This window comes from Beta vulgaris, chromosome 5 (assembly GCF_026745355.1).
Source record: "Beta vulgaris subsp. vulgaris cultivar EL10 chromosome 5, EL10.2, whole genome shotgun sequence".
Classification (NCBI taxonomy): Eukaryota; Viridiplantae; Streptophyta; class Magnoliopsida; order Caryophyllales; family Amaranthaceae; genus Beta; species Beta vulgaris.
In genome coordinates this window covers 2,150,266-2,174,168 of record NC_079206.1, presented here as the reverse complement: position 1 = coordinate 2,174,168, position 23,903 = coordinate 2,150,266, and the positions used below count along the sequence as shown (strand labels likewise).

General features: G+C 34.5%; 2 protein-coding genes across 4 annotated transcripts; both read left to right on the top strand.

The window, feature by feature from the left end:
• Window positions 1-8,787: 8,787 nt before the first annotated feature.
• Window positions 8,788-15,203, top strand: LOC104892143 (UDP-glucose 4-epimerase GEPI48). The gene is made up of 9 exons (XM_010677980.4): window positions 8,788-9,241; window positions 11,558-11,607; window positions 11,903-12,038; window positions 12,412-12,513; window positions 12,635-12,862; window positions 13,125-13,203; window positions 13,368-13,450; window positions 13,929-14,020; window positions 14,518-15,203. Exons 1-9 carry the CDS (start codon window positions 9,059-9,061, stop codon window positions 14,612-14,614), a joined length of 1,050 nt encoding a protein of 349 aa, XP_010676282.1. The 5' UTR covers window positions 8,788-9,058; the 3' UTR covers window positions 14,615-15,203.
• Window positions 15,204-17,630: 2,427 nt separating this feature from the next.
• Window positions 17,631-22,936, top strand: LOC104892142 (GDSL esterase/lipase At4g10955). Of its 3 annotated transcripts, XM_010677979.4 has the most exons (4): window positions 17,631-17,833; window positions 19,893-20,008; window positions 20,183-20,297; window positions 21,727-22,936. In XM_010677979.4, the coding sequence occupies exons 3-4, from the start codon at window positions 20,230-20,232 to the stop codon at window positions 22,706-22,708; spliced, it is 1,050 nt and encodes a 349-aa protein (XP_010676281.1). In that variant the 5' UTR covers window positions 17,631-17,833; window positions 19,893-20,008; window positions 20,183-20,229; the 3' UTR covers window positions 22,709-22,936. The 3 variants fall into 3 exon arrangements, with proteins under 3 accessions (XP_010676281.1, XP_048501176.1, XP_010676280.1); XM_048645219.2 differs by lacking the exon at window positions 19,893-20,008 and having other exon boundaries at window positions 20,068-20,297; XM_010677978.4 differs by lacking the exon at window positions 19,893-20,008 and having other exon boundaries at window positions 17,632-17,833.
• The last annotated feature ends 967 nt before the right edge of the window (window positions 22,937-23,903 follow it).

Below are 23,903 nucleotides of genomic sequence, written 5' to 3'. Positions count from 1 at the left end.
TAACTGAAAGAAAACAAAGTCCAACTGAAAGAAAACAAAGTCCAACTGAAAGAAAACAAAGTCCAACTGAAAACAAAACAAAGTCTAACTGAAAGAAAACAAAGTCCAACTGAAAAGAAAACAAAGTCCAACTGAAAAGAAAACAAAACACTAACCTCTGCTTTCTCTCACTTTCTCCTTCTTCTTCATTCCTATAAGCTCTCTAACATCAAATTCTCTTTGGAAAACCCTAGTTTTGTATTTTCTTCCCCGGATTCTCGCGATTATCGCCTTTGGTGCATATTTTGCGACTGCGACATTGTTGAATTCGACAGTACTTTTGTCAGGTAATCTGGAAATCACACCCTTTTTTTCGGCATTTTTTGATGAGCTTTTGTAATTTTGATGAGCTTTTGTAATTTTGAACTGGAGTGAGAATTTGGAAATCACATCCTTTTTTTTCGGCATTCCTATAAGCTCTTCTATCTTTTAACTTCTATCCTCAATAAGGTATCCCTTCTCTCTCTTAAAGTGCTGCTGCTGTGCTTCATAAGCTTGAATTAGATATAATTTGAGTTTTCTGCATTTTTCTATTTCGCACCTTCATCTCTCACAACTTTCTTGGATATAGGTATGGTTGCATAATACAGGTTACGAACGGGAGTGGTCGTCCGACCAAATGTATTGTGTCAGACGGTCTGACACAATACTTTCACTAAAGTTATTTATAGTCTCCACCATATATTTTTATGTTTTACCTCTCTTTAATTTTTGTATATATTAGTGAAGCCTTGTTCTATTGGGATAAATTAAAGTGAACTGAATCGAATTAAACTAAATTGAACAGAACTTAGTTGAAGTAGAGTAAAACAATGAGAGAAAAGTAAAATTGTGAGAAGAAAGTACTTGAATTGAACTATACTGAAACGAAGTAAATTAAATTGAATAGTAGTGAAATTGTGCTTAAAAGAATAGGGCCTAATTGTAGACGATGGAGTACAACATTACTAACACAGCTAGCAGCAGGGGTGAAGCTACAAGGGGTTCTGCAAGGGTCCGGTCCCCGCTGGCAACATTTTCTGTCCATATATTTTCATAGTGGCTTGTAAGTTTTTGAGATATATTTTATTAAATTGGCTACTATTATATCATACAAATACTTTGATTTGAGGAGTAAGGTGGAAATGACAAAGATAGTTTTCTTTTTATAAATTTGTTAAAAATATTCTTGACCGCGTTGACTTTCGATTTATGACTTCACTCCTGAAACGTTCCTACTTCCTAGGAAGGCCGAAGTGACTTGTAACATTGTGCGAGTGTTTGGCACCATTTGTGTTGTCTCGAAAAGCATTTAAACACTCCATTTGTTCATTTTTCGTGAAACCTGAAATTGACTCGAAATGAATGTTAAGTCATCCATATATTCGTTGCAAACCACATGACTCATTTCCAATGACCTTCCATGGCCCTAGGAGGCATCCCATGGCGTTCGAAACTCGGGCCCTGAGATAGTACGAAAGCGTGTATTATAACCTTCAAATTTGGCTGTTTTTGGGACATTTTTGGACTACTCCAGGCCTGGTCAAATTTTCTCCCAAAATATTCCTAAGAGTGTTGACGTGACTTGTAACGTTGTGCGGGCGCTTGGCACCATTATTTTGTGTTGTCTCAAAAAGTCTATGAACACCTCATTTGTTCATTTCTCATGATACCCAAATTTGCCTCGAAATGAACGTAAAGGCATCCACATATTCGTTCCAAGCCACATAACTCCTTTCCAATGACCTCCCATGTCCCTGTGAGGCATCTCGTGGCGTTCAGAGCTCAGGCCCCGAGATAGTCCGAAAGCGTGTATTATGACCTTCAATTTTGGCTATTTTTGGGATATTTTTTTAACTTCTCCGAGCTTGGTCAAATTTCCTCCATAAACACTTCGAAGAGTGCTGACGTCCCTTATAACGTTGCGTGGGTTCTTGGCACCATTTGTGTTGCCTCGAAAAGACTCTAAACACCACATTTGTTCATTTCTCGTGAAACATAAAATTGTCTCGAAATAAACGTAAAGGCATTCATATATTCATTCCAAACCACATGACTCCTTTCCAATTACCTCCCATGGCCCTAGGAGGCATCTCGTGGTGTTCGAAGCTTGGGACTCGAGCTAGTCCGAAAACGTGTATTATAACCTTCCATTTTGGCTATTTTTGGGACATTTTTGGAGTTCTCCGAGCCTGGTCAAATATTCTAGCGAAACATTCCTAAGAGTGTCGATGTGACTTGTACCATTGCATGGGTACTTGGTACCATTTGAATGCCTCGTTAAGTCTGTGAACACCCCGTTTGTTCATTTCTCGTGACACCTAAATTTGCCTCGAAATGAACGTAAATGCATCCATATATTCGTTGCAAACCACATGACTCCTTTACAATGACCTCCCATGGTCCTAGGAAGCATCTCGTGGCATTCGGAGCTCGACGCCCGAGATAGTCCGAAAGTGTGTATTATAACTTTCAATTTTGGCTGTTTTTGGGACATTTTTGGATTTCTCTTGGCCTTGTCATATTTTATCCCGAAACGTTCCTAAGAAGGCCGAAGTGACTTGTAACATTGCGCGGGTGTTTGGCACTATTTGTGTTGCCTTGAAAAGCCTCTAAATACCCCTTTTGTTCATTTCCCGTGAAACCTGAAATTGACTCGAAATGAACGTAAAGTCATCCATATATTCGTTGCAAACCACACGACTCCTTTCCAATGACCTCCCATAGCCCTAGCAGGCATCCCGTGACGTTCGGTGCTCGGGCCCCAGATAGTCCGAAAGCGTGTATTATAACCTTCAATTTTGGTTGGACATTTTTGGACTTATCAAGTTTAGTAGTAAAAAGATTAGGTTTATTGACTTTCCAGTTCCTACAATATTTATGCGTTTATCTAATCTTATGCAAGTCTTAATTCCCAAAACCATTCACCTTCTCATTTTTTTGGGAAACATATTCACCTTATATTGATTACTTGTAATTCAAGCCTCTAATTATCACTTCAACATAAATTTCAATCCATATTTCCAATTAACCTCAAATGAAATACCGAAAAATATGATTTAAACAGAAAAATTCTTTTATTAGCTATTTATTTGCAATCCATTTCCACTTACATTTATCTTTTAATCATAAAAAAATGGTCCTCAACTCCTCAAATAATCTACTTATTTGAGCTACTCTTTTATCATAATCTAATTATATGAAGTGAAAAATCATAAATGGATGAACTATTAAATTATTCAAATATGAATTCATACAAAACCTCTATATAATTCGAGACGGGCCTGGTGACCTCCTTGAAACCAAATTGCACAAACCTTAATTTACTAGAGCCAAAAGTTTCTTGATATGGACTTCCGATGTTTCCTTCATTTAACCGAAAGCTTTTATGGCGGCCCTTTGTGGAATTGTCACTTAAATTGCAAAGACAAGAAATATGAAACGGAAAAGTCAATAAAGGAGAAGTGAATACGTGTAAGAAGGAGAATCAATTCGGCACTTTAACACCAACAGAGAAGCAAAGTGCGTTTTTAGTCAAGATCCGAGGATGGCCCAATTTCAGACAATCATCCTTCCTCGTGGCTGACCTGTTCTTCCTTCTTCCTTTTCGATTTTTATTATTTTGTGGGAAAAACACACTTTATTTATTTACTTATTATAGTATTATAGTATTAGTAGTGCACATATTCTCATTGCAACTATCTAAATCAAAATTAAATTATAAAACAACCTAAAGTGTCATCCAATTTTCTCGCATATATTCCTCAACATTTTTAAGAACTGATCTGCAAAAGATTGATTAACATCTATGTAGAATGAAATCACAAGATATTAGTATCATTGTTATATTATGTTACATTAGTATTTTTGCACGTGATGCGTGTTTGGATTTTTTTTTTCGAAACAAAAACTCGGTTTTTTTCGACATAAGTAAGAGTCAAAATTTGAAACTTATAAAAGTATAATTGTTTTTAGTTGTAAAATTGATTTTCTTTTACCCTTTTCAAAGTTAAATTATGTTAATAAAATAGAGATTTTATTGAATTCATTTATGATTTCTAATATTATAGTTTTTTGTTGATTTTTGAATTAATTACACTAATTCATAGATCGTGAAGAAAGTGGAAATTGTTTCAAGCAAATTTTTGTGAATACTTTTGTGAATATTTTTGTAAGTATTTATTGACGTTGTAGTATATTGGTTACAGTTTGTAAGTGATTTTTTTAGTTTTTGTAAAGTTTCCTCATTTGATTGATTTGTATTATGTAAATTATGCAATTCTATGATTTTAGTTGACTTGTGAGTGAAGTTATAATTTATTTTCAGTATTTTGTTTGAAGCCCCATTTGGTTTGTAAGTGAATTTGTAATTTAAAAAGGAAAAGGGGCTAAAATAGTTTCTTCATTCGAGGACATCATAGCTCCCCCTTCCCTTATATAATAGAGATTTATATATATTTTGAATTTAGTGTTAGTGTTAGTGTTACCTCATTTGTACATGGTGTATTGTGAGAAATGTGTAAAATCTCACAAATCAGTGAATCTCAAAGATGTAACTATTAATGGTGTATGAGTTAATGTAGAATTATCGGTGGAGTGTACACAATCAAATGTGTGTAATATGTGAACGTATTACTGATAATTTGGGTGGCTGGTTTAAAAAGAGAGTCATCTCTATAAGACAATAGTAGTGAAAGAAGAGTTATGAAAAAACGCAACGTGTTGTACAATCTGATTACTTGAGTTGTATTGCTAAAGTGTATAATATATTATTTTTCTCTATGATAACTAATTAGTGGTTTAGTTTGCTGTATCAAATATGAAATATTGTGTACATCGTAGCCATTTCTTAATCTTATATTTAATTAAAACGCATAGTCTGATACTTTGTCATGTGTATCCTTAATTTAGTGTTAGTGTTAATGCTATTTACTTGTATAGAACCCATTGGGAGAAATTGTAAAATATTGCAGATCAAAGGATCTCAAAATATTGGTGCATGAATTATTAGTAAACAACTGTGGATGGTATATAGACAACAAATTGTGCGTAAACGCACGACGACATGAGTGCTGGTAATTTAGGTGGTTTAAGAAAAGAGTCACTTGTATAAGATGATGGTTGTAAAGTACTTCTTCTATTTCTCTTTAATTTATATATTTTATTTTTTGTCTGCCTCTTCTTAATTTACACACTGTTATTTTTAAAAAAAATTGGTAACATGTCACATTTACTTCACTTTTTCCACCCATGTTATCAAATCACATAATCATCTATTTTTTCAATGTGCACACTTAGCTCAGTGCCTGGAAATGGTGAAGAATTGGTTGAGCTTATCTGCTGTTCATAAGACCTTTTAAAGGCAAATTCACTACATACAGAAGAGTAAAAGAACAGGCCGGGTGCAAAAGAAGTTTATTGCAGCTGTATTCAGTGATCTGGTGTACCAGATATGGTGGGTGAGAAATGAAGCAGTTTGTAATCAAGTAGTGTGGAGACCTGAGGTAGTGTCTAAGAATTTGAAAAAGCTTGTACACCTAAGAATTAGGCTTGTATTTCCAAAGAAAACCAGCCCTAAAGATCAATTGTGGATAGACATGAAGATGGAAAATGTATAGAGATCAGTGTTGATTCTGCACTTCAGTGTATGAGGGGGCCAACCTAGTTGGGCTGCTTATTACTAAAGATAGTTTAGGTTGTAATTTGTTTGGTATCTTTTATATCATACTATCTTACTTAGAAGAAAAGGGTTATTTTTGAACTAAGTGGGATTCCATAAGTTAGAATGATATGAGTTTTCTTTATATCTATTTTGCCTTTGTGTCTTACTAAAAACTTATTTCACTCGATTTTACAAAAGAAAGATTGTCAAAAATAATTTATGTTATTCTTAGCATTAGAGACCTTAGTTAAGATGAAAACAACCTTTTTTTGGCTACCACATTTTCATAAGTTACTGGAGTAATTGTTTATGGCAAAAAATGGTTGTTAATACTACATTTTCAAGTATAGCCAAAACATCAAGGTTATTTATTGAGATAATCAAACTTTTTTAAAAAGCCAAAATTGAAGGCAAGTTACTACATACATTGTGGTGACCTTGAACTTTTTGAGTTTCCAATTGGTGATCCTTAGTTTTTTTTTTATTCCCATTGGTAATCCTTAATTATTGTCCTAGTTCCAAATGTGACATTATAAAGCAAAAAATTGTTAATTTCATTAATTTTCCATTAGATCTAATGTTTCGGCACACAAATTAAACCATGGTGTTTCCAATCGTTTTGTGTCAATTTTGACGTCAAATTTGACTCTTAAGGGCAATAATGACACTCAATTCCTTAGGGGATTAATTTGTAGGCATGAAAACAAATTGAGACTTTAGATTTAACCATTAAAGGCTAATGAGCTCCAAAATTGTAATCGAGCTATATTTGCAGTGTGCAAACCTATATAATTTTCAAGCACACAAATCGAGAAATTTATTCTAATGAAAAATTAACAAAACTAGTGTTTTTTTTTTCTTTATAAGGTCATCACATTTGGTATAAAACAATATTTGAGGGTTAACGATGGAAATAAAAAACTTTTAGCCACCAACGAGAAACTCGTAAAGTTTGAGGTCACCATTGGTATTTTTTCTATTTTTATTAATTAATTTAATCTTCAATATATGATATAAATCGTTTAAACCTAACCACCAACTCCAATACACAACACATTAATTCTCGATCATATAGTCATATATATAGAAAGTGAATATGTAATGTCATCTAATTTATTTGTTTTTTTTTTTTGTGAGAATGGTATCCCAAAGTTAGAATCATATCCCATTTACATTAATACACTAGTCGCTTTATAAAAGAAACATAAGTTAAAAAACCATAAAAGCTCATTATTTAATGCACAAATATTAATAAATTATGAATTCGTCGATTGTGCATGATTATAAAATGATTTGTTTCTTAAAAAGAACATTTACAAGAACAAAAACCCTTATCATGCATAGTAGTATAACTTTTTTTCTTTTCATTTTGCTTCTAGAACTATTATTCACCTTTGATTCTTTTTACTTTGCCACTTTGATTTTCATACTATTCCCACCAAGTACAAAATCAATTCACATAAAAACGTGACACGTAAAGTTGGTCAAAATAATACTAAAACACTTCTACTAGCTAGATCACTGTCGAGGTAAGAAAAGTAAAAAATATTAGTTTTTGAAGCCAATATAATTCTAATTATTCATTATTTTACTAATTTATCTATATTATATAAGGAAAGAGGAGGGGAACACAAAAAATGGTAATTTCTTTTATACCCTTAAGTAATAAAATATAAATTCATCATCTTTTATCATTATATCCCCAATTAACAAAATATTTATAATATCATCATTGATTTATTGGTTTTCAAAAAAAAGAAGAAAAATATACAATGAACTTTATAAATAATTTTTCGTATATATTATTACGTAATTAACCTTTTATTTGTTTTCATATACATCGCATGCATATAGGACTAATCCTCTAAAAATAAACATCTAACCACTAATAACTCCTCGTACAAAATTACTTTAGCCGAACATACCCTATAGATCAAAAACTCCCCTAATCAACCTAGTCTCCCACTCTATTCAATTAGTAGATCCTGGACCGAGGTGTAGGATGAGCATCCTACGCCAGCTCCAAAACGCAAGGCAAGAAGAATGAAACGCACCATTCAACATGCAAAAAAGTACTCCATCCGTCCTAATTTATTTGCTACATTTTGCCATTTAGGTGTGTCTCAATTTATTTGCTACATTTGCAAATATTTCCATATATAGTACATAGGTCCCACACTTTATTTACAAATTTGTCATCACTCCCTCCTTGGTTTTTGTAAATATTTCCATATATAGTACATAGGTCCCACAATTTACTTATTTGCCTTTTTGTTAATTCTTGTTATGACAATGGTCCCCACTCCCTCCTTGGTCTTTGTGATAAAGCACATGTAGCAAATAAATTGGGACGGAGGGAGTAATTGATTTCACAGCTAATGTACATTCCCATTACATCCAGTGTACATGTCGAAAATTCAAAAAGTAATTGATTTGACAATTACTGTTCACCATTTAATAACTAATTTGATGTCAACCGCCATCATTTTCCCCCATATATTGTTCACCACTTCTCTCTTTTTTCCACTCAACCTCCTTGTACATTTTTGGCTTCGTGGTTGTTTGGCTTCGTGGTTGTTCATTAACAAAATCAAAATGTACAATGACAACCCCCTAGCTGAAAGTAACCCAATTCATGAAGCTGATGTTAAGTGAGTAATTTGCAATCTTTGTACACTGGTGTGTTGATGTTTGTTCACTAATGAAATTCAATATGTACAATTACAGTCCCATACCGAAATTCAATAAATCACAATGTACACTAATGGTCATTACTCATTACTATTGTACACCAAACCATATGCATTTGTACATTAAAAAAATTATTTCAGCAAATAAATGAGAGAAAAAGAGAGTGAAGGAGTGAGTGATGAGAGAAAAAACTGATCCACTTTCAAAAATACTGTAAAAAACCAGCCAAATAGGTAAGATATAAAATGCTCATCGTATATCTCGGTGTAGGATCTAATTTGCGCACTCTATTCACAACTCTTTTGAGGAAGGTCTCCTAATATTTTAATTCCGGAATAGAAACACTATACTTTTGGGTAAAAACCATAATGAAAACATAATTATATATTCTATAGAAAAAAAGTTACCAAAGCATTCTCCAATATTCTCTCTCCTTTTTCCTCTTTTACCAGTAAAATTGGGATCCATCAACAGAAAGAAGTCCAAACAAATCAACTGCAACCTTGCGGGAACATTCTGTTATATATACCCTTTTCTCCTTCTTCCCCCCACCATCTTTCTCTCTCCTCAATTTTCCAACAATTCAATCTTTTTCCATATTTCATCTCTTCACTTAATTCTCTCTCTTTCAGTTTTCTCGGATCTTTCTAGAAATTCTCCCTACTTTCTTCCATTCTCAGAACAACAATGGCGAAACATATACTGGTTACCGGCGGAGCAGGTTACATTGGAAGTCATACCACTCTTCAACTTTTACTCGACGGTTACAAAGTTTTCGTCATCGATAATCTCGACAACTCGTCCGAACTCGCTATTCACCGAGTCAAAGAACTCGCTGCTGAGTTTTCCTCCAATCTCTCGTTTCTTCAGGTCCTTAATTTTACTTTTTTTTTAATTTTTTTAAAATATTATTATTATTGTTATGATGATTATTATAATTTCACGCGCAAATTAATCTCGGAATTTCATTAAATTCGATTTCGATTTTTCGTCTCTCGATGAGTCGGTGGATCGTGTGTATTCTGGAATTCTGGAGTTTTTTGAAATTTTTATTTCGTTGTTTGTTTTTCCTTTTTTATTTTTGTTAAATTGTTTGGTTTGGAGGTTGAACCGTTGAAGCATGTGATGTGGTTGTGAATATAATCATTGTTTCCACGTTCTTTAGAATTATGCTTTTGCGGTGGTAAGAAATTGCGTTGTTGTGTGGAATTATAATTTGTTTGTTCCATTGTATTTTGGGGGTTGTGAAGTTTTATTATTATTGAAGAAAAGCTTACATTTGTAGCCATTTGTGATTAAATTAATTAATCTTGTTATAATTTACTTAAAGTAACGCTGACTTGTTTAATTTAATTTTCTATGCTTTAGAAGATTCTTAGGTTGGCATTTAGCTTTATTTGGTTGTCATTCTTAATTTCCATAATGCAGAGCAACCCAAATGTGAATATTTGATTGTTTGTAACTTTTTTTAAAAAATATAATTGTTAAATTAGAAAAAAAATTCAGGTGGTGGCACTCTAGGTTGCACATAGACGGATACGGATACGAGTGCGGATTCGGGTACGGGTAGAAAACGGCAAGATTTTGAAATTTTAGGAAAGGGTACGCGTACTCATACGGGATAAGTATCATATCGGGTACGGGTACGAGTACAGGTACAAATACGTGACCTAGAAGAAGTATCCATGTTACATAGGTGCCACCTAACTTGCTCAGGATTTTCTTGATCGGTCTTAATGAGAGCTTTAATATTTTTGTAATTTTTGTAATTTTTGTACTAATACGTATTATATACTTCCTTCATTCTTTTTCTATTGCAACGATGAGATTTTTACAATATTCACTTACCATCCTTTAACTATCGATTGTGATTTTTATGTAAGGAAAAATATAGGCTGGTAGGGTCTTGTTAATTTCGTCTTGATATATGCTTTCATAATATCAGATTTGTATAATTTTTACTAAAAAGTAATTAGAGATATTAATATTTGAAGTTGTACATTGACAAGTGTGGAAACTCAATTGTTGCAATAGAAAAAGAACGGAGGAAGTATATTATTAAAAAATGTGTTGTATATTGACAGATGTGCAATTAAACTAGGAACATTAATTAGGAACAAAGGGAGCATTTTGAAATGGTTAATAATGAAATTCAATTAGGTGTATAGTGTAATGGAATTACTTTTTACAATTCTAATGGTTTATTTGTGTAATAGTTAGAGTTTGTGTCTTTATTCTGGACCTGTGATGGCACTTGATTCAGTGCTATTAAATATGATTTAGAGTGTAACTATATGTGAAATGGTCTTTCCCATATAGTATTATCTAAAGCTTACAACTATTTATATTTTTCTTGGAAACCAATGTTGTGGAATGCAACTTTTTTGAAATTTCCACCTTTGATTTTATATTAGGTAGTTGGCACAAGCAAACAAAAGAATATTTGAGGGTTGTATGATGATTTGGAGTGCTATGTATTGTGAACCCGAGGAGTAATGAGTTTTTATTGATCTAGGGGAAAATTAAGTATAGGAAAAATGTTCTTTGGTCTTGATATACGTAGCTCGAAGGGGTAACAATAAGCATTAAACACATTTCCTAAATTGATATTATTGTGGGACTTAATGAACATATTATGCGTTGATCGATGTTGTTAATCTTAAGTTATTATAATACTTAATATTTCCACTCCACTTTATTAAATTATTTAGGTCTACACTTTGTTCAGGAGTTGCGTATGTGTACGTGTACCTTATGTCCAGGTTTTAGGCACAACCTCTTTTGAAGTGAGATTACCTTTTTTTCGGACCAAATAAAGTGTAGTGTTCATATGTAATGTTATATTGTGTATTGTGTAGCATATCGGATGGGTGTTCAATGTAAAAATAAGAGTGTGAGTTAGGTCTGGAATAGGGATGCTAGACTCCTAAAGGTTGCTTTAATTTTTCGTCACCACTCCATGTTATATATTAGTGCAACGTGTACCTACTTGTATCTGGAATCACTGGTAGTTGAAGTAAAGGTGAACGTCGTAGCATGAAGTATGTTGACCGCAATTTCACTTAGTTTTGGTCTTTGTGATGAACTTAGTTGAGCGTCGAGGCATTTGATTTATCTTGTCTTCCAAATGCCCCCAATCTTATTACAAAACAACATTGCTTATTTCACCATTTCTTCCTGCTGCAGGTGGATCTCCGTGACAAATCTGCACTCGAAAAGCTTTTTTCTTCAACAAAGTAAGGCAATTACTTAAATTTTACAATATTTATTTCTACATATATGATTCCTCTATGGTTTCATTATCACCGTGCTACATTGAGGTAGTCAAACTGAGGTCTGATATTATGTTTTGGTAATTTTTCCCCCAGTTAGCATTTTTTATGGGGTACCAAGCAAAAGTTTGGTCTTGATGTCTCACTTCCTGCTATTTATTTTTTGTTTCTATTCAAAAGGACTTCACAAGCTGAAATTGTCAGCAGGAATTTTCTACATGGTAACTCAATTCTATTTTCTGTGCCCTGTTGGTTCCAGATTTGATGCTGTCATTCACTTTGCTGGCTTGAAAGCAGTCGGTGAAAGTGTGCAGAAACCATTGCTTTATTACAATAACAACATCATTGGTACAGTCAATCTGCTGGAAGTGATGTCTGCTTATGGATGCAAGACGGTATATTTCCCCCCCTCTTTTGTGCTGAATATTTACCTTTGATATTTTTTATATAGTTTTCATGTTTTGAGTTCTTGTTTGGATGAATCTGAACCTAGGACATGCGAAACATGCCTTTTATCTCCAATTGAGTTTCAAATACAGGCTTGTGTCTAGCTGGCAAAATGAAATTAGAGAATCTTGTTTACTTGTCTAGAATCTAGATTTTCCAATACAAGCTTTAAGTTCCTTAATCAACTCAGTGTTACTTCATATGGCAGTATCTTGTTGCAAAAATAGATGTTTGTCAAGCTGTTTCTCAATTTTATGTAAGACATGTTTAAATTTCATAGTGAAGATACTTTCTGATTTTGCTGTTTTCATTATATTTCAGCTTGTCTTTTCATCGTCAGCAACTGTGTATGGTTGGCCTAAAGAGGTTCCATGCACGGAGGATTTCCCCTTGTCTGCAGCAAATCCATATGGACGAACCAAGGTGTGTTAGAGTATACAATTAATCTCATGTTTGTTTGCTTGTCTGAATCTTTTGTGATACTTGCATTTAAAATTTATGAACAATTCTGTTAACTTCCCTCTGGTGCGCTTCTGTGTTTCAGCTCTTTATTGAAGAGATCTGCCGTGATGTCCAGCACTCTGATGCTGAATGGAAAATTATTCTTCTCAGATACTTCAATCCAGTTGGTGCTCACCCCAGTGGTCATATTGGTGAGGATCCAAGCGGTACTCCGAACAACCTTATGCCTTATGTGCAGCAAGTAGCTGTTGGAAGAAGACCTCATTTGACGGTGTATGGAACTGATTATAAAACCAAAGATGGTACTGGGGTATGTTTCCAGAAATCATAATAAGCAGTTGTTCTGAATCTTGTTCAAATTTCATCCATGTTCTATGGCTTTTGCCATCCCATCATGCTACATTGCCTTAGGATATGCCTTTGTGAGATACCATGTAGTAGAAGGAAATGGAGGTTAAATATACTCGAATAATCTATAGTTTTCTATCTAATTTTATTTGTTCCCGTGATTAGTGCTGAATTTACATTCTTGTATGTCTTATCTATGTTCCCTGATAAAAGATGTCTTACAGGTTCGAGATTACATTCATGTGGTTGATTTAGCTGATGGGCACATAGCGGCACTGAGGAAGCTGTTTGATGCTAATATAGGTTAGTATACTTTAAAGTTTCCAAAGTGAACTTCATTCAATTTTCATCTGTTTTGTGTTCAGGGCTTCAGGCCTAGACAATTCTGATAAGAGTGAACTTTAACATTTTTACATAAGAGTATAATGATTTCATAAGTGCTGAAAAACATGGAAACTTACTTGCAGGCTGTGAAGTATACAATTTGGGAACCGGTAAGGGTACAACCGTCTTGGAGATGGTAGCTGCATTTGAGAAAGCATCAGGAAAGGTAAGAGTTTTCAAGCTTATGCTCATTGTAGGTTTACCTGTGTTCTGTTCCCTTTAGAGGCCATTTTTAATTTTTGGGAAGCAAAATTAGGGTCATGGTCTCGTTAGCGGAGTCTTCTCTTCTGTTTTTTCGTATTGACCTTCTGTACTGTTAATTGTTTGCGGCCAGCCAGCCAGTCTAATATTCTTGTACACATTAATGCATCTGGATTTAAGCTGTTGAAGTGCAACTACTTTTTTTCACTTATGTTAAAACACAGCGATTTGCAGACGTGTTCAGTTAAACTATGATTGAAAATAGACTGGCATGGTCTAGTATTAGAAGGCTTTTCTTTCCTACTTTCTGTTCATTTTACTTCCATTTTTGGAGGATTGTTTTATATACTAAGTTTATGTGCATCTGAAGCATATAATCATGAGGTTCCTTTCTCCTCTTTATCACTTTAGACAGTTGTGAACTCACTATTACGTCTTTTCAGAATATTCCTGTTGTAACGGCTGGACGACGTCCTGGTGATGCTGAGGTTGTCTATGGCTCAACGGTAAAAGCAGAGAGGGAACTAAATTGGAAGTAAGTCCTACCTCTTACCCAGTCCATGAAATTCATCAACTGAAAGTTCTTTTAATTACTCGTTTCTTCTAATACAAATACTACATTCTTAGCTGATATGATCTGTAAGAAAAACCTGGATGGTGGCAGTTTGGTAGGCTATGGTAGTAAACTGGTTCTAGTAATGAATTTTAACATAGTTTTGCAAGAAAAATCTCATGTCAGTTCCTTGGCAATGAAATTTTTGTCGTTATCAATCAATAATACCTTTCCAAGTGGGTAGTGAATGGTGATGTAATATTAAGAAGAGAATGGATGTTTCACGCTGAAGTAGCATTACTATGGATATCGACATAAGGCTTTTCTTACAAGCTTACACAAATGCATTACCATTGCCACAATTTATGGTTGTTTACCAAATGGGCCATGAAAGTGGTGGTTATGTTGGTGGTGGACCTTTTGTTTACTTAGTAATAGATTACCTCCCACAAATCTGATAATGCCTTTTGTTTATGCAGGGCAAAATATGGTATTGATGAGATGTGCCGTGATCAATGGAACTGGGCTAGCAAGAATCCTTATGGTTATGGCTCACCGGACAATAACGACTGTTGATTTACAAGCACAGAAAATATTTCACACACTTATGTACAATCTAATCTCATCGGTACAGCTTTCGCCTGTTGCTACACCATCATACCTCTTTCATCCAGCCTAACTCTAGGAATATAGCATGAAAAAAAAGTGGGTAATATTACAAAAGAAGCCTATTTGTGAAGCATATAGTATTATGTTAGTTGCTAAGTATGTTATGTAACTATCTAATTTATAGGTAATATTTAAAAGGGAAGCAAGTATATTTTATGAAGCAGATCAATTATTTTTGCATGTGCTCTCTTTTTGGGCTGAATTTTGCAAGCTGTTATGTGTTGGGAACTTCATGAGTTTCTTCAGCTGGAAAGTTCATCATCCAAGTCACCCTGAAGCTGTAACTCATGAAAATTGGGTTTTTTCAGCAACCACATTTTGATGCTGCTTGTTACTGAATGAAGAGATGGTTTGAGCAACTCATGGAAGATGTTTTTCTTTTTTTCTCTTTTATTTTACGGCGTTTACGTAGGATCGATATTATTAGATACCAAAATTAGTAATTTCTTGCTCTGTTTAGGTAACTTTGCTTATATTCATTTGATTTGTTGATTAATCTTTTATTAGTTTAGTGAACCATGATTCTTTATTGGTAGTACAATAATTCAATTATCGGCTTTGATTTTTATCTGAATAAGAAATGTTGTTCATAATAAAGTTGTCATTTCCCTTGTTCAATCTTCTAATTTATTTTGTGATACAAGGTTATGATTTGATTCTTGTTTCTGACACAAGGATGTGCTTATTGCGTGCTTCCTACTATGTTGTAGTATTTGATTGAAAAATGTGATTTATGTATGTATCACTATTATCAACTCCAACACGCCAAGAACGTGCCACAATAAAAATGGTTTCTGAAAAACCTCAACTCCTTGAGCTTGTTGTGCTGTAGTATTTGTCTTGCTCATACCTTGAGGAAAATCGAGCTGATGATATTTACTAAGATAATATTGTCGCTATGAGTAGACAAAAAAAACTTTGATGTATCATGTTCATGCGACATCCAAATATATAGTAAAATTATAATTCTTAAAGATTAACTATTTCAATTCTCTAATTATAATTTTTTTATTGTTTATAAGCATATGTGTTGACTTTTTTCCTTATAATTAAAGAAAATAAATAAAGAATCTTTCTCTTGTAAATTCAAATTAAGCTCCAATACACTTGTACTCTTGTAGTTAATGTTTACTTTGGACTCTAAAAATCAAACGTATATATGGTACACGATTATTGATGATATATTAGCATAATACAAAATATAACAAAGCAATTTCTTTAACCATTTGAGATATCTACTGTTATAAGTATGATTAATAAGGAAACCAGATATATATACCATTGTAAAGCACGAAAACTACGCTTGTCTATTAGTTTAATTTTTCCCTTCTATGATCAACGGATTAACACGAAATAACCAATGAGATACAATGGAGAGAATAATTCACAAAGATGATCGTCTAAGTGAATCAACAAGAACTTTGTGTTTGATGTTTGTGAAGAACCCTTGAGAGAGAGAGTACAAATTTTCTCCCAAAAGAAGCAAGTTTATTTTGCGAAAAATGAAAATTGATTTTTCCAATTCACACCATTTGGATATAAGTTACTCCTAATACTTATATTAACTTAGAGAGGTTAATGATGATGTGTCTATATCCTAAGTGAGTGAAAGGATACTTATTCATTCACTTAAGATCGGATAAAAACTAACCATCGCAAAGTAACAGACTGAAACCGTCAAAATCAAAACTCGCAGCGAAAGAAGCAATAGTGAATCGCACGGTGTGATATAGATCGCACCTCGCGACCAGGAAGGTCGCACCCTGCAACCTGGGCCGCTTCTTCTTGGCTCGTGTTTCCTTTCTTTTGTCCAACCTCTCTAAAACCATTCCAAACAAACTAAAACCCATTAAATGTTCCAACATCCACCCTTGTTCTTCTTTAATGGGAGGAGTCGTTCGCAAAAAAAATGCAATGTAAGGTCATACTCTATAGCTGGAGTCAAGTCCAACCTAACTTGCGAACCCGCCTAGAAAAAGCCTAATTTTGGGCAAAAGTTTCAGTTTCGGTTTAGGCCAACCCAATTCGACCCGAAATTTAGGCAAGCAAAGGAGCTTTGGGCATGATTATTAACTAGGCTCATAATGAACTTTTAATCTTAGATTTACCCAATTTTCAACTTATGACACGGAAAATTCACCCAAAAGTTAATATCATGCTAATACCTTGACATATAACGGGTAACTTGTATAGAGTAAATCTTAACAGAACCCATAATTAGGGGTGACAATGTGATTAGGTTGGGTCTGGTTCAGGTCGCCCTAACTTGTATTTTGAGTCAATTACCCAAACTCCACTTGATTTTAATTTCAGATAAAAAATCATAACATGAAGCGACTAGGTTTTAAGTTTTCCCGAAATCAACCCTATATGATCTGATTTAAATTTTATAATTACAATAATTATAGATTATAAAATTAAAGTATTGTAAATCCTAACTTCAAATGATAATTAAATCAAACATTGAACTTCAAAGCCATAAATTAACCACTGCTCCTAATTAATAAATGGCCTTGGCCCAATACAAGTTTATATAGGCGACAAAAGTTATAAAAATTGGTTTAATTTTAAGTAGACTCAATCCAAACCTAGCTCAATTTCTAAATTAAGTTGTTTGGGTTATTTATTTTCGGGTTTAAAAAATCAGTATACCTCATCTGTTAAAATTTCAAATCGACTTATCCTTTTATTATTTCGGATCAAAAATCTCAATTCAATTAAATTCAAATATAGTTATATATTTATATAATTAGGTCAGTTTTTGCCAACCAATCATAATCACTAGCAAAAGATAAAAATCTAAAATCCTACTCAAAATTCCACCATGGCCAAAAAGGTGGGCTACAAAATCACCCTGAAAATGAATCACCAAACAATGACTCTAAATACGACGCAGTTTAGCAGTTTTCTACGTTAAGTAACGTTTAACACACATAAAATAAAATCACTTTCGAACCTCGGATCTATTCTTGGCATCTTCTCTCTCCTCTTCCAAATCCAGAAAACCTCCCACCTCTTTTTCCCCAGAAAACGACATTCAAATTCAAACTCATATTTATCAGAGGAGAGAGAATTAAAATTCAGTATGATATAATGGTGTTCGCAAATGTTATTAACTTTTAAAAGGTACATTTTTCTCATAAATAGTTATTACTTCTTTCTTTTCCCCCCTTTTTTTGTAGTTTAATCGTGCAAATTTGCAGTAATACATTATAATTTAAACACTATATATGTTTTGTTGCTTAACATGAATCAGAATTTTGGAGTTGAATTGCAAGTTTATGTTGAACAAACGTCTTATTACTTATTTTACTTGAATAAATAATAATGATATGTTATTATGGTTTTTTTTTTAAAAAAAGTAAAGTTCAAAACTTTGGGGAAGAAATTGTGTTTTTAAGGCTCTTTGATTTGGGTGGTTTTAGTTTCATATTTTGGGGGAATGAAAAGTGATGAAATGCCCCAGTTCGCAGATGTTAATTGACATGTTGATTATTTTTGGACATTTTATTTTTACCCTAAGAAGGCCCTTTCTCTGGGAGCATGGTTGAGTAGTTGCATGTCTAGGAACATGCTAATGTCAAATAATTGGAAGTTTAAGAATTTATTGTGTAATTGATGTGTATATATTTTTTGGACCTACACTGGTTAATACTTTTAAATATTACTGTTGGTCTTGTGAGAGACGTCTACTTGGCGCGACCCAAGCTCTCAATACCCAAGCTCAATATTGAGAAGAGAATGTACCTCTTTCTTAATATAGCGACTACTTTAATCTATTTAGTGACCATTTTAATCTATTTAGTTACCAGCTTAATCGATTTAGTAATAACATTCTTTAATATATTGAGTGACTGATTTAATTCATTTAGTGACTAGTTTAATCTATTCCGTAAGACTTTCAGACTATTTTTAAAAATTGTTTGTTGTAACTTGTAATTCGAGATTCAAAGGGAAATCAAGGAAGGAGAAGATAATGGAATGACTAGGATGGTGCAAGATACCTAGAAATAGTGTTAGGTTAGAGAGAAATGGAATGGACTTGTTAGAAGAATGTAGTCTTGGGTTGTCTAATTTTATATTAAAATTAGATCGTCTATTATAATAATTTGTGTAAATATTATCACTCGAAGTTCAGACCTCTATTGTCAATTTTTCCTATATTTTTTCTTAATATACCTTGCCAGAATCATCTTCGTTCTCTTGTTCTTGGATTATTTTGCAGATTTGTATGTGACAGAGGTGTTGAAATGTAGAATGGGATAAGAATATGAAAAACACGAAATGGCTAACTGTTCGCTAGTTACCTTGTGTACTTAGATTTTTTGTTCATGAGTGTAGTAAGGTCATTAAACCCTTTGCTCTATAGAGAACCGTTAGTTAAATAACCCAACTCTAAGAATATAATTAAAATGAAAGGTACCATCTTATATTGGGTTGAATAAGAGTATAACAGAATTAAAACCTTAGCAGTTTTGGAGTATAGAGCCTAGCACCTTACAAACTTTTTACCTTTGGCGGAACGAGATTTAAGTCTTCAGTACTGTGTCGATGTAAACACGCATATGAATAAGTAAACCCTTGTGTTACTATAGTGCGTACACGAATTAATGAACCATGTGCAAATGTTTTGTGGCATTGTTTCAGTTCATAGTTTTTATTGTGCATATGATCTGATTCATTTTTCATAGTGTAGCTAAAGCCTTTAACTCAAATATACGAAGATAAATCAAATAACTTCTTCATGTTTGTTTGTATATGTTGTTTATGAAGTCATATCATATGCATAGAGGTAGTTCGACTAAAAGTTTGATTGGCATGAATGAATGATTAGAACAACTATCCATGCCAATTAATGTTAGCAACAAGTTAGAGTTATGTGATGTTTAGAGTTCAAGTATGTTCAGGAAACTAGAGTATGGATTAGTTTGATATTGTGTCCAGATGGAGAAATACTAATCTCATATTATTAACTCAATATAGTACTTCTTGATAACTAAACTACATTATGGGTTGTATAGGAAACCATAAACCTAAGTATACTAGAAGTAGGACACTAAACGGTAGTTCCCTAAACTAAGACATACTCTAGTTTCCTAAACATACTTGAACTCTAAACATCACATAACTCTAACTTATCTTTAAACAATTAAAGTTGTCAAAGTTGCTTTGGTTCATGGTTCAGGGTCTCTTGGAGATTGGGTTACACTTGTTCCATTATCTTGTGATTTGTATCCTAAATTTGGTCTACATTTCCCTTCTTGCTCTACAAACACTCTTCAACCATCAACTATATCCAAGGTCAGAAATAAAAATCCCAGGTTGATATCTTGATGTTCTTAATTGTGTGCATGATGCAGCTTCCTGAATTAGTGAATTTAAGTTTGCTTGCATAAAGTTCCTTTTCTGGATGGTAGTGGATATATCTGAGGAAATCATAACTCCTTATCTCGTAATCTCATCTTCACTCTCCAGTGTAATCAATCAGAGGTTTTCAGAAGGAAGTAGGTCATAAGCTTGTAATGGCTGCTGTATGTGATAGGGAAAATTTCGACTCCACAGGACCACTGCACCTTACAGTTGTTGATTGGTAAGACCTTCATCTTTTTTGACAACCGAGTAAAATGGTCATTATTGAATTGGACATAATTGATTTTGCTGTATACTTCATTAGGTAGATCTGGAATGCAGAGTTTATACTTATTGTGCAGTTATTGAGTAATATATGCTATTGCTACGTGATTGTTATACGAAGTATATGATTTCTATCTCTACGCTACAAAGAGACTAAGTTCAATTCATGTGTCTTCTCTTCTCTTGTTGCCGCGGAAAGTTGACGCTCTTTGATGGAGCTAAAAGATACACTATTTTTGGCCTTGAATAATTATAGATTTGGTCAAAATGGCCTATTTGCTCTAGGCTGATTATATAAAAGGTGAAGAGCCATGCATATGGATTGATGGTGCTTATAGATTAAGTACTTTCAACCCTTTTGCGCATTCTTACCCTGTCTCGGAAGGCAGCCTCTTTTGAAGCGTTGTGTAATGCTGTGTTTGATGTATGTTTATGCATTATTCGGAGATGAGTATGTTTCCCCTGCTTTTCTGCATCATTCCTGTATAGTCTGTAGTGCAACTGGGGTAGTTCTCCTCTTGGTGGGCTCTCAGGCTCTGCAGATTTTTTTTACCTTCGCATTTTCTGACCTTATGTCTGCAGTTTCGAAGTGTATGATTTCCTATATGCATCTTTTTCTGGTTTCCCCTTTATTGGTGCCGTGTAACTCCTCTCGGCCTTTTGTTTTTTTAGTATCTCTATGTCACTCGATAGCATTGAAATCAGTATTATGCTTACAATATTACAATGCGTTTGCGGTCCGTCTGGTGGCCAGTATTGGACAGTAGTGGTAAATGATGGTAATGGTGATTTTGTAAAGATTGTTCCGCCCCCATGGTAATGAAAAACCAGCCAAACATGTTTTATTTTATAACTCCCGTTACCACTCAATACAGCGTTTAAAGTGGTAAAGAAAATTATGACCGAAGAAGAGGTATTTATAGTTGGACAGTCATTACTATTTATGGTTGGACAATCATTACCATGAACATTGGCATGAGACATTTTTCACGGAATCACCTATAAATTTGTGACGGTCACCACCTTTTATTAAGCCCTATCAAACAGGCCATGAATGTCCTCTGCAAAAAAGTCAAGGCAATCTATTGCTGTAAACTCCAAACTTGATAGCACGTATGACATGCCTTTTCCACTTGAAAGATGTGCACTTGGCAAGAAAGATCCTTCCCTGGAAGTGAAATGGATGTTTTGTAGCTCCACGATATATTCTCTCATTGGAAGTTGAATGTGGTAGTGGCAGTGTTTCTATGTGTTTTGAGTTTGGGTTAACTTTATACCAGTGTTAGGTTATTGTCTAAGTCGTCTAGTTAAATTATTACATATTTTGGTTCTTTCTTGGTTCTACGAAGAATGTGAGGCTAAATATCATTCATGATCTTATTCAGGGATAATGAACATCACCGGAGGTCTGTTGCTGCATCCCTTGTTGGTGGGGTCTACATCCTTGAGCGAGACCGCCAAGAAAACCGTGACGCCAGTGTAGCTCTTGCTCCCCCTTGGTGGGAGTTTTTCAATTTTCGCCTCCTTAGACAACTTGTTGATGATGTTGATCACTCGATCTTCGGAGCCATCTATGAATATGAAGTAAAAACATCCCCGTCGAATCACTCACAGAAGGAAATCCCCCATTACGTGATTGCCTTTAGAGGCACCTTAACGAGCCGTGACAGTTTAACACGGGACATCGAGCTGGATTTCCACATCATTCGGCAGGGGATCCACAAAACAACTCGTTCAAGAATCGCCGTCCAAGCGGTAAGAGACGTAGTTGCTTCTTCTCAAAATCGCAACGTTTGGTTGGCAGGTCATTCTCTAGGGGCAGCCATGGCTCTTCTTGCTGGAAAGGAGTTGGCTGTGACGGGAACCTTCATCGAGACTTTCCTTTTCAACTCACCGTTCCTTTCAGCTCCCATAGAACAAATCAAGAACGAGGGAGTGAAACATGGGATTCGAATTGCTGCTAGTGTGTTAACAGCCGGACTTGCCTTTGCCAGGAGTGTAAAACAGCCTCAGCACAGAAACCGTTCAGTTGAGACTTTTTCTTCTCTAGCGACATGGGTCCCAAACCTTTACGTGCATCCTGCAGATCATATATGTTCGGAGTATATCGGGTATTTTCAGCACCGGGAAAAGATGGAGAAACTCGGGGTGGGGCAAGTCGAAAAACTGGCAACTCAGCATTCCCTTGGAGGTCTCGTAATGACAGCATTCGGGCATGAGGCAGAGGCGGTTCATCTCCTTCCCTCGGCCTGCTTAACAATCAACATGGCGGATGCTCCAGATTTGAAGAAAGCCCATGCGCTGCAGCAGTGGTGGCAACCTGAGTCACAGGTAAATTTCAAGACCCAGGCATACCTGTACAGTTAGTATTACTGGTTTCGAGTCTGGCGCCATTATTTGTGGTTAATCCTCAGTATTGTATCTTGAAGCTGCATATTTTGATATTGACTTGGGAGTAGTATTGGACAGACTGTGGTGTACCTTTAATCAGTTAATGTAATCGCAGAGTGAGGAGCAGTTGGTTTTTAATCTTAAAATATTCATGTTAAGATTTGTAAGTCTTATGGCCGGCTGTAAACTTCTTTTTATTCGTCATCTGGAGTATGCGAGGATACTTGTGTAAATTAGAAACTAGCTATTTGGGTAGGGTTGGCAAAAATTGACCCAATCCGATAATTCGACTTGAAACTGACCTGAAAATTCCGGGGTTTGGGTTGAGATTTTCGACCTGAAATAAAAAATGGGTCTACCCAATCCGACTTGAAGATGTAATGGGTTATGTTCGGGTTTACTTTTTGAACTTGAAATTAACCCATACTTTCGTAACTTATACAACCTATCTTTTGTTATTCTTATTTGTATTGGGCCAAGCCTATTTCTTGGATCACCTAAATTTCATTTCAGGTCATTAACCTATAATTTCATAACTTAGCGTGTAGAGTTGAATTTCATTTCATGTCGTTTTGGGTTGGTTTCGGGTCAACCCAAAATCGGTAAGGTTGGGTTTGAGTTATGATTTTCGACCTGAAATTAAAATCAGGTCGGGTTTGGGTTAGAGATAAGTGACCTGAAATATAAATTAGGTCAACTTGAAATTGACCCAACCCGACCTGATTTTCGGCCTTATTCTTAGTTGATATCTAAATTCCCTTCTTTCCAATATAATTAGCATCTACCTTATAGGAATGATTCTCCACACAAAAACAGACGAGTATTTTATGATTGAGTTCTTGGGAAATTAAATGGGGGTTTTGTAAGTTAAACTTTTTTCCTTTCGAATTCTTGTCCTTGCCCGCAAATTTATAAGTGGTCTTGAGACCACATAGAGCTGTGGTCCATGCATGTCATGGAGACATGGAGCAAAAATGCACAAAGCACAATGGTAGAGCTTTAAAATTCCAATATGAGATTGTGGGTTGAGTTTTAGTCTGATATATAGATTCCAGTATTAGAGAAATTCCTTGGATGAGGTTACTTTCTTATACAATTAGAAAATTTTATCTTTTTTTTTTTTTTATTGAAATGAGCCACAGAGGACGTACAAAGTACAGAGAAGGGGAGG

What these genes read in the sequence shown, in the direction of transcription:
- LOC104892143 (XM_010677980.4), top strand. Translation starts at nt 9,059, where the DNA reads ATGGCGAAACATATACTGGTTACCGGCGGAGCAGGTTACATTGGAAGT. An exon ending in CCAATCTCTCGTTTCTTCAG is followed by an intron (nt 9,242 to 11,557) that starts GTCCTTAATTTT and finishes TTCCTGCTGCAG; the next exon opens with GTGGATCTCCGTGACAAATC. An exon ending in GAGAGGGAACTAAATTGGAA is followed by an intron (nt 14,021 to 14,517) that starts GTAAGTCCTACC and finishes TTGTTTATGCAG; the next exon opens with GGCAAAATATGGTATTGATG.
- LOC104892142 (XM_048645219.2), top strand. Translation starts at nt 20,230, where the DNA reads ATGGCTGCTGTATGTGATAGGGAAAATTTCGACTCCACAGGACCACTG. An exon ending in CACCTTACAGTTGTTGATTG is followed by an intron (nt 20,298 to 21,726) that starts GTAAGACCTTCA and finishes GATCTTATTCAG; the next exon opens with GGATAATGAACATCACCGGA.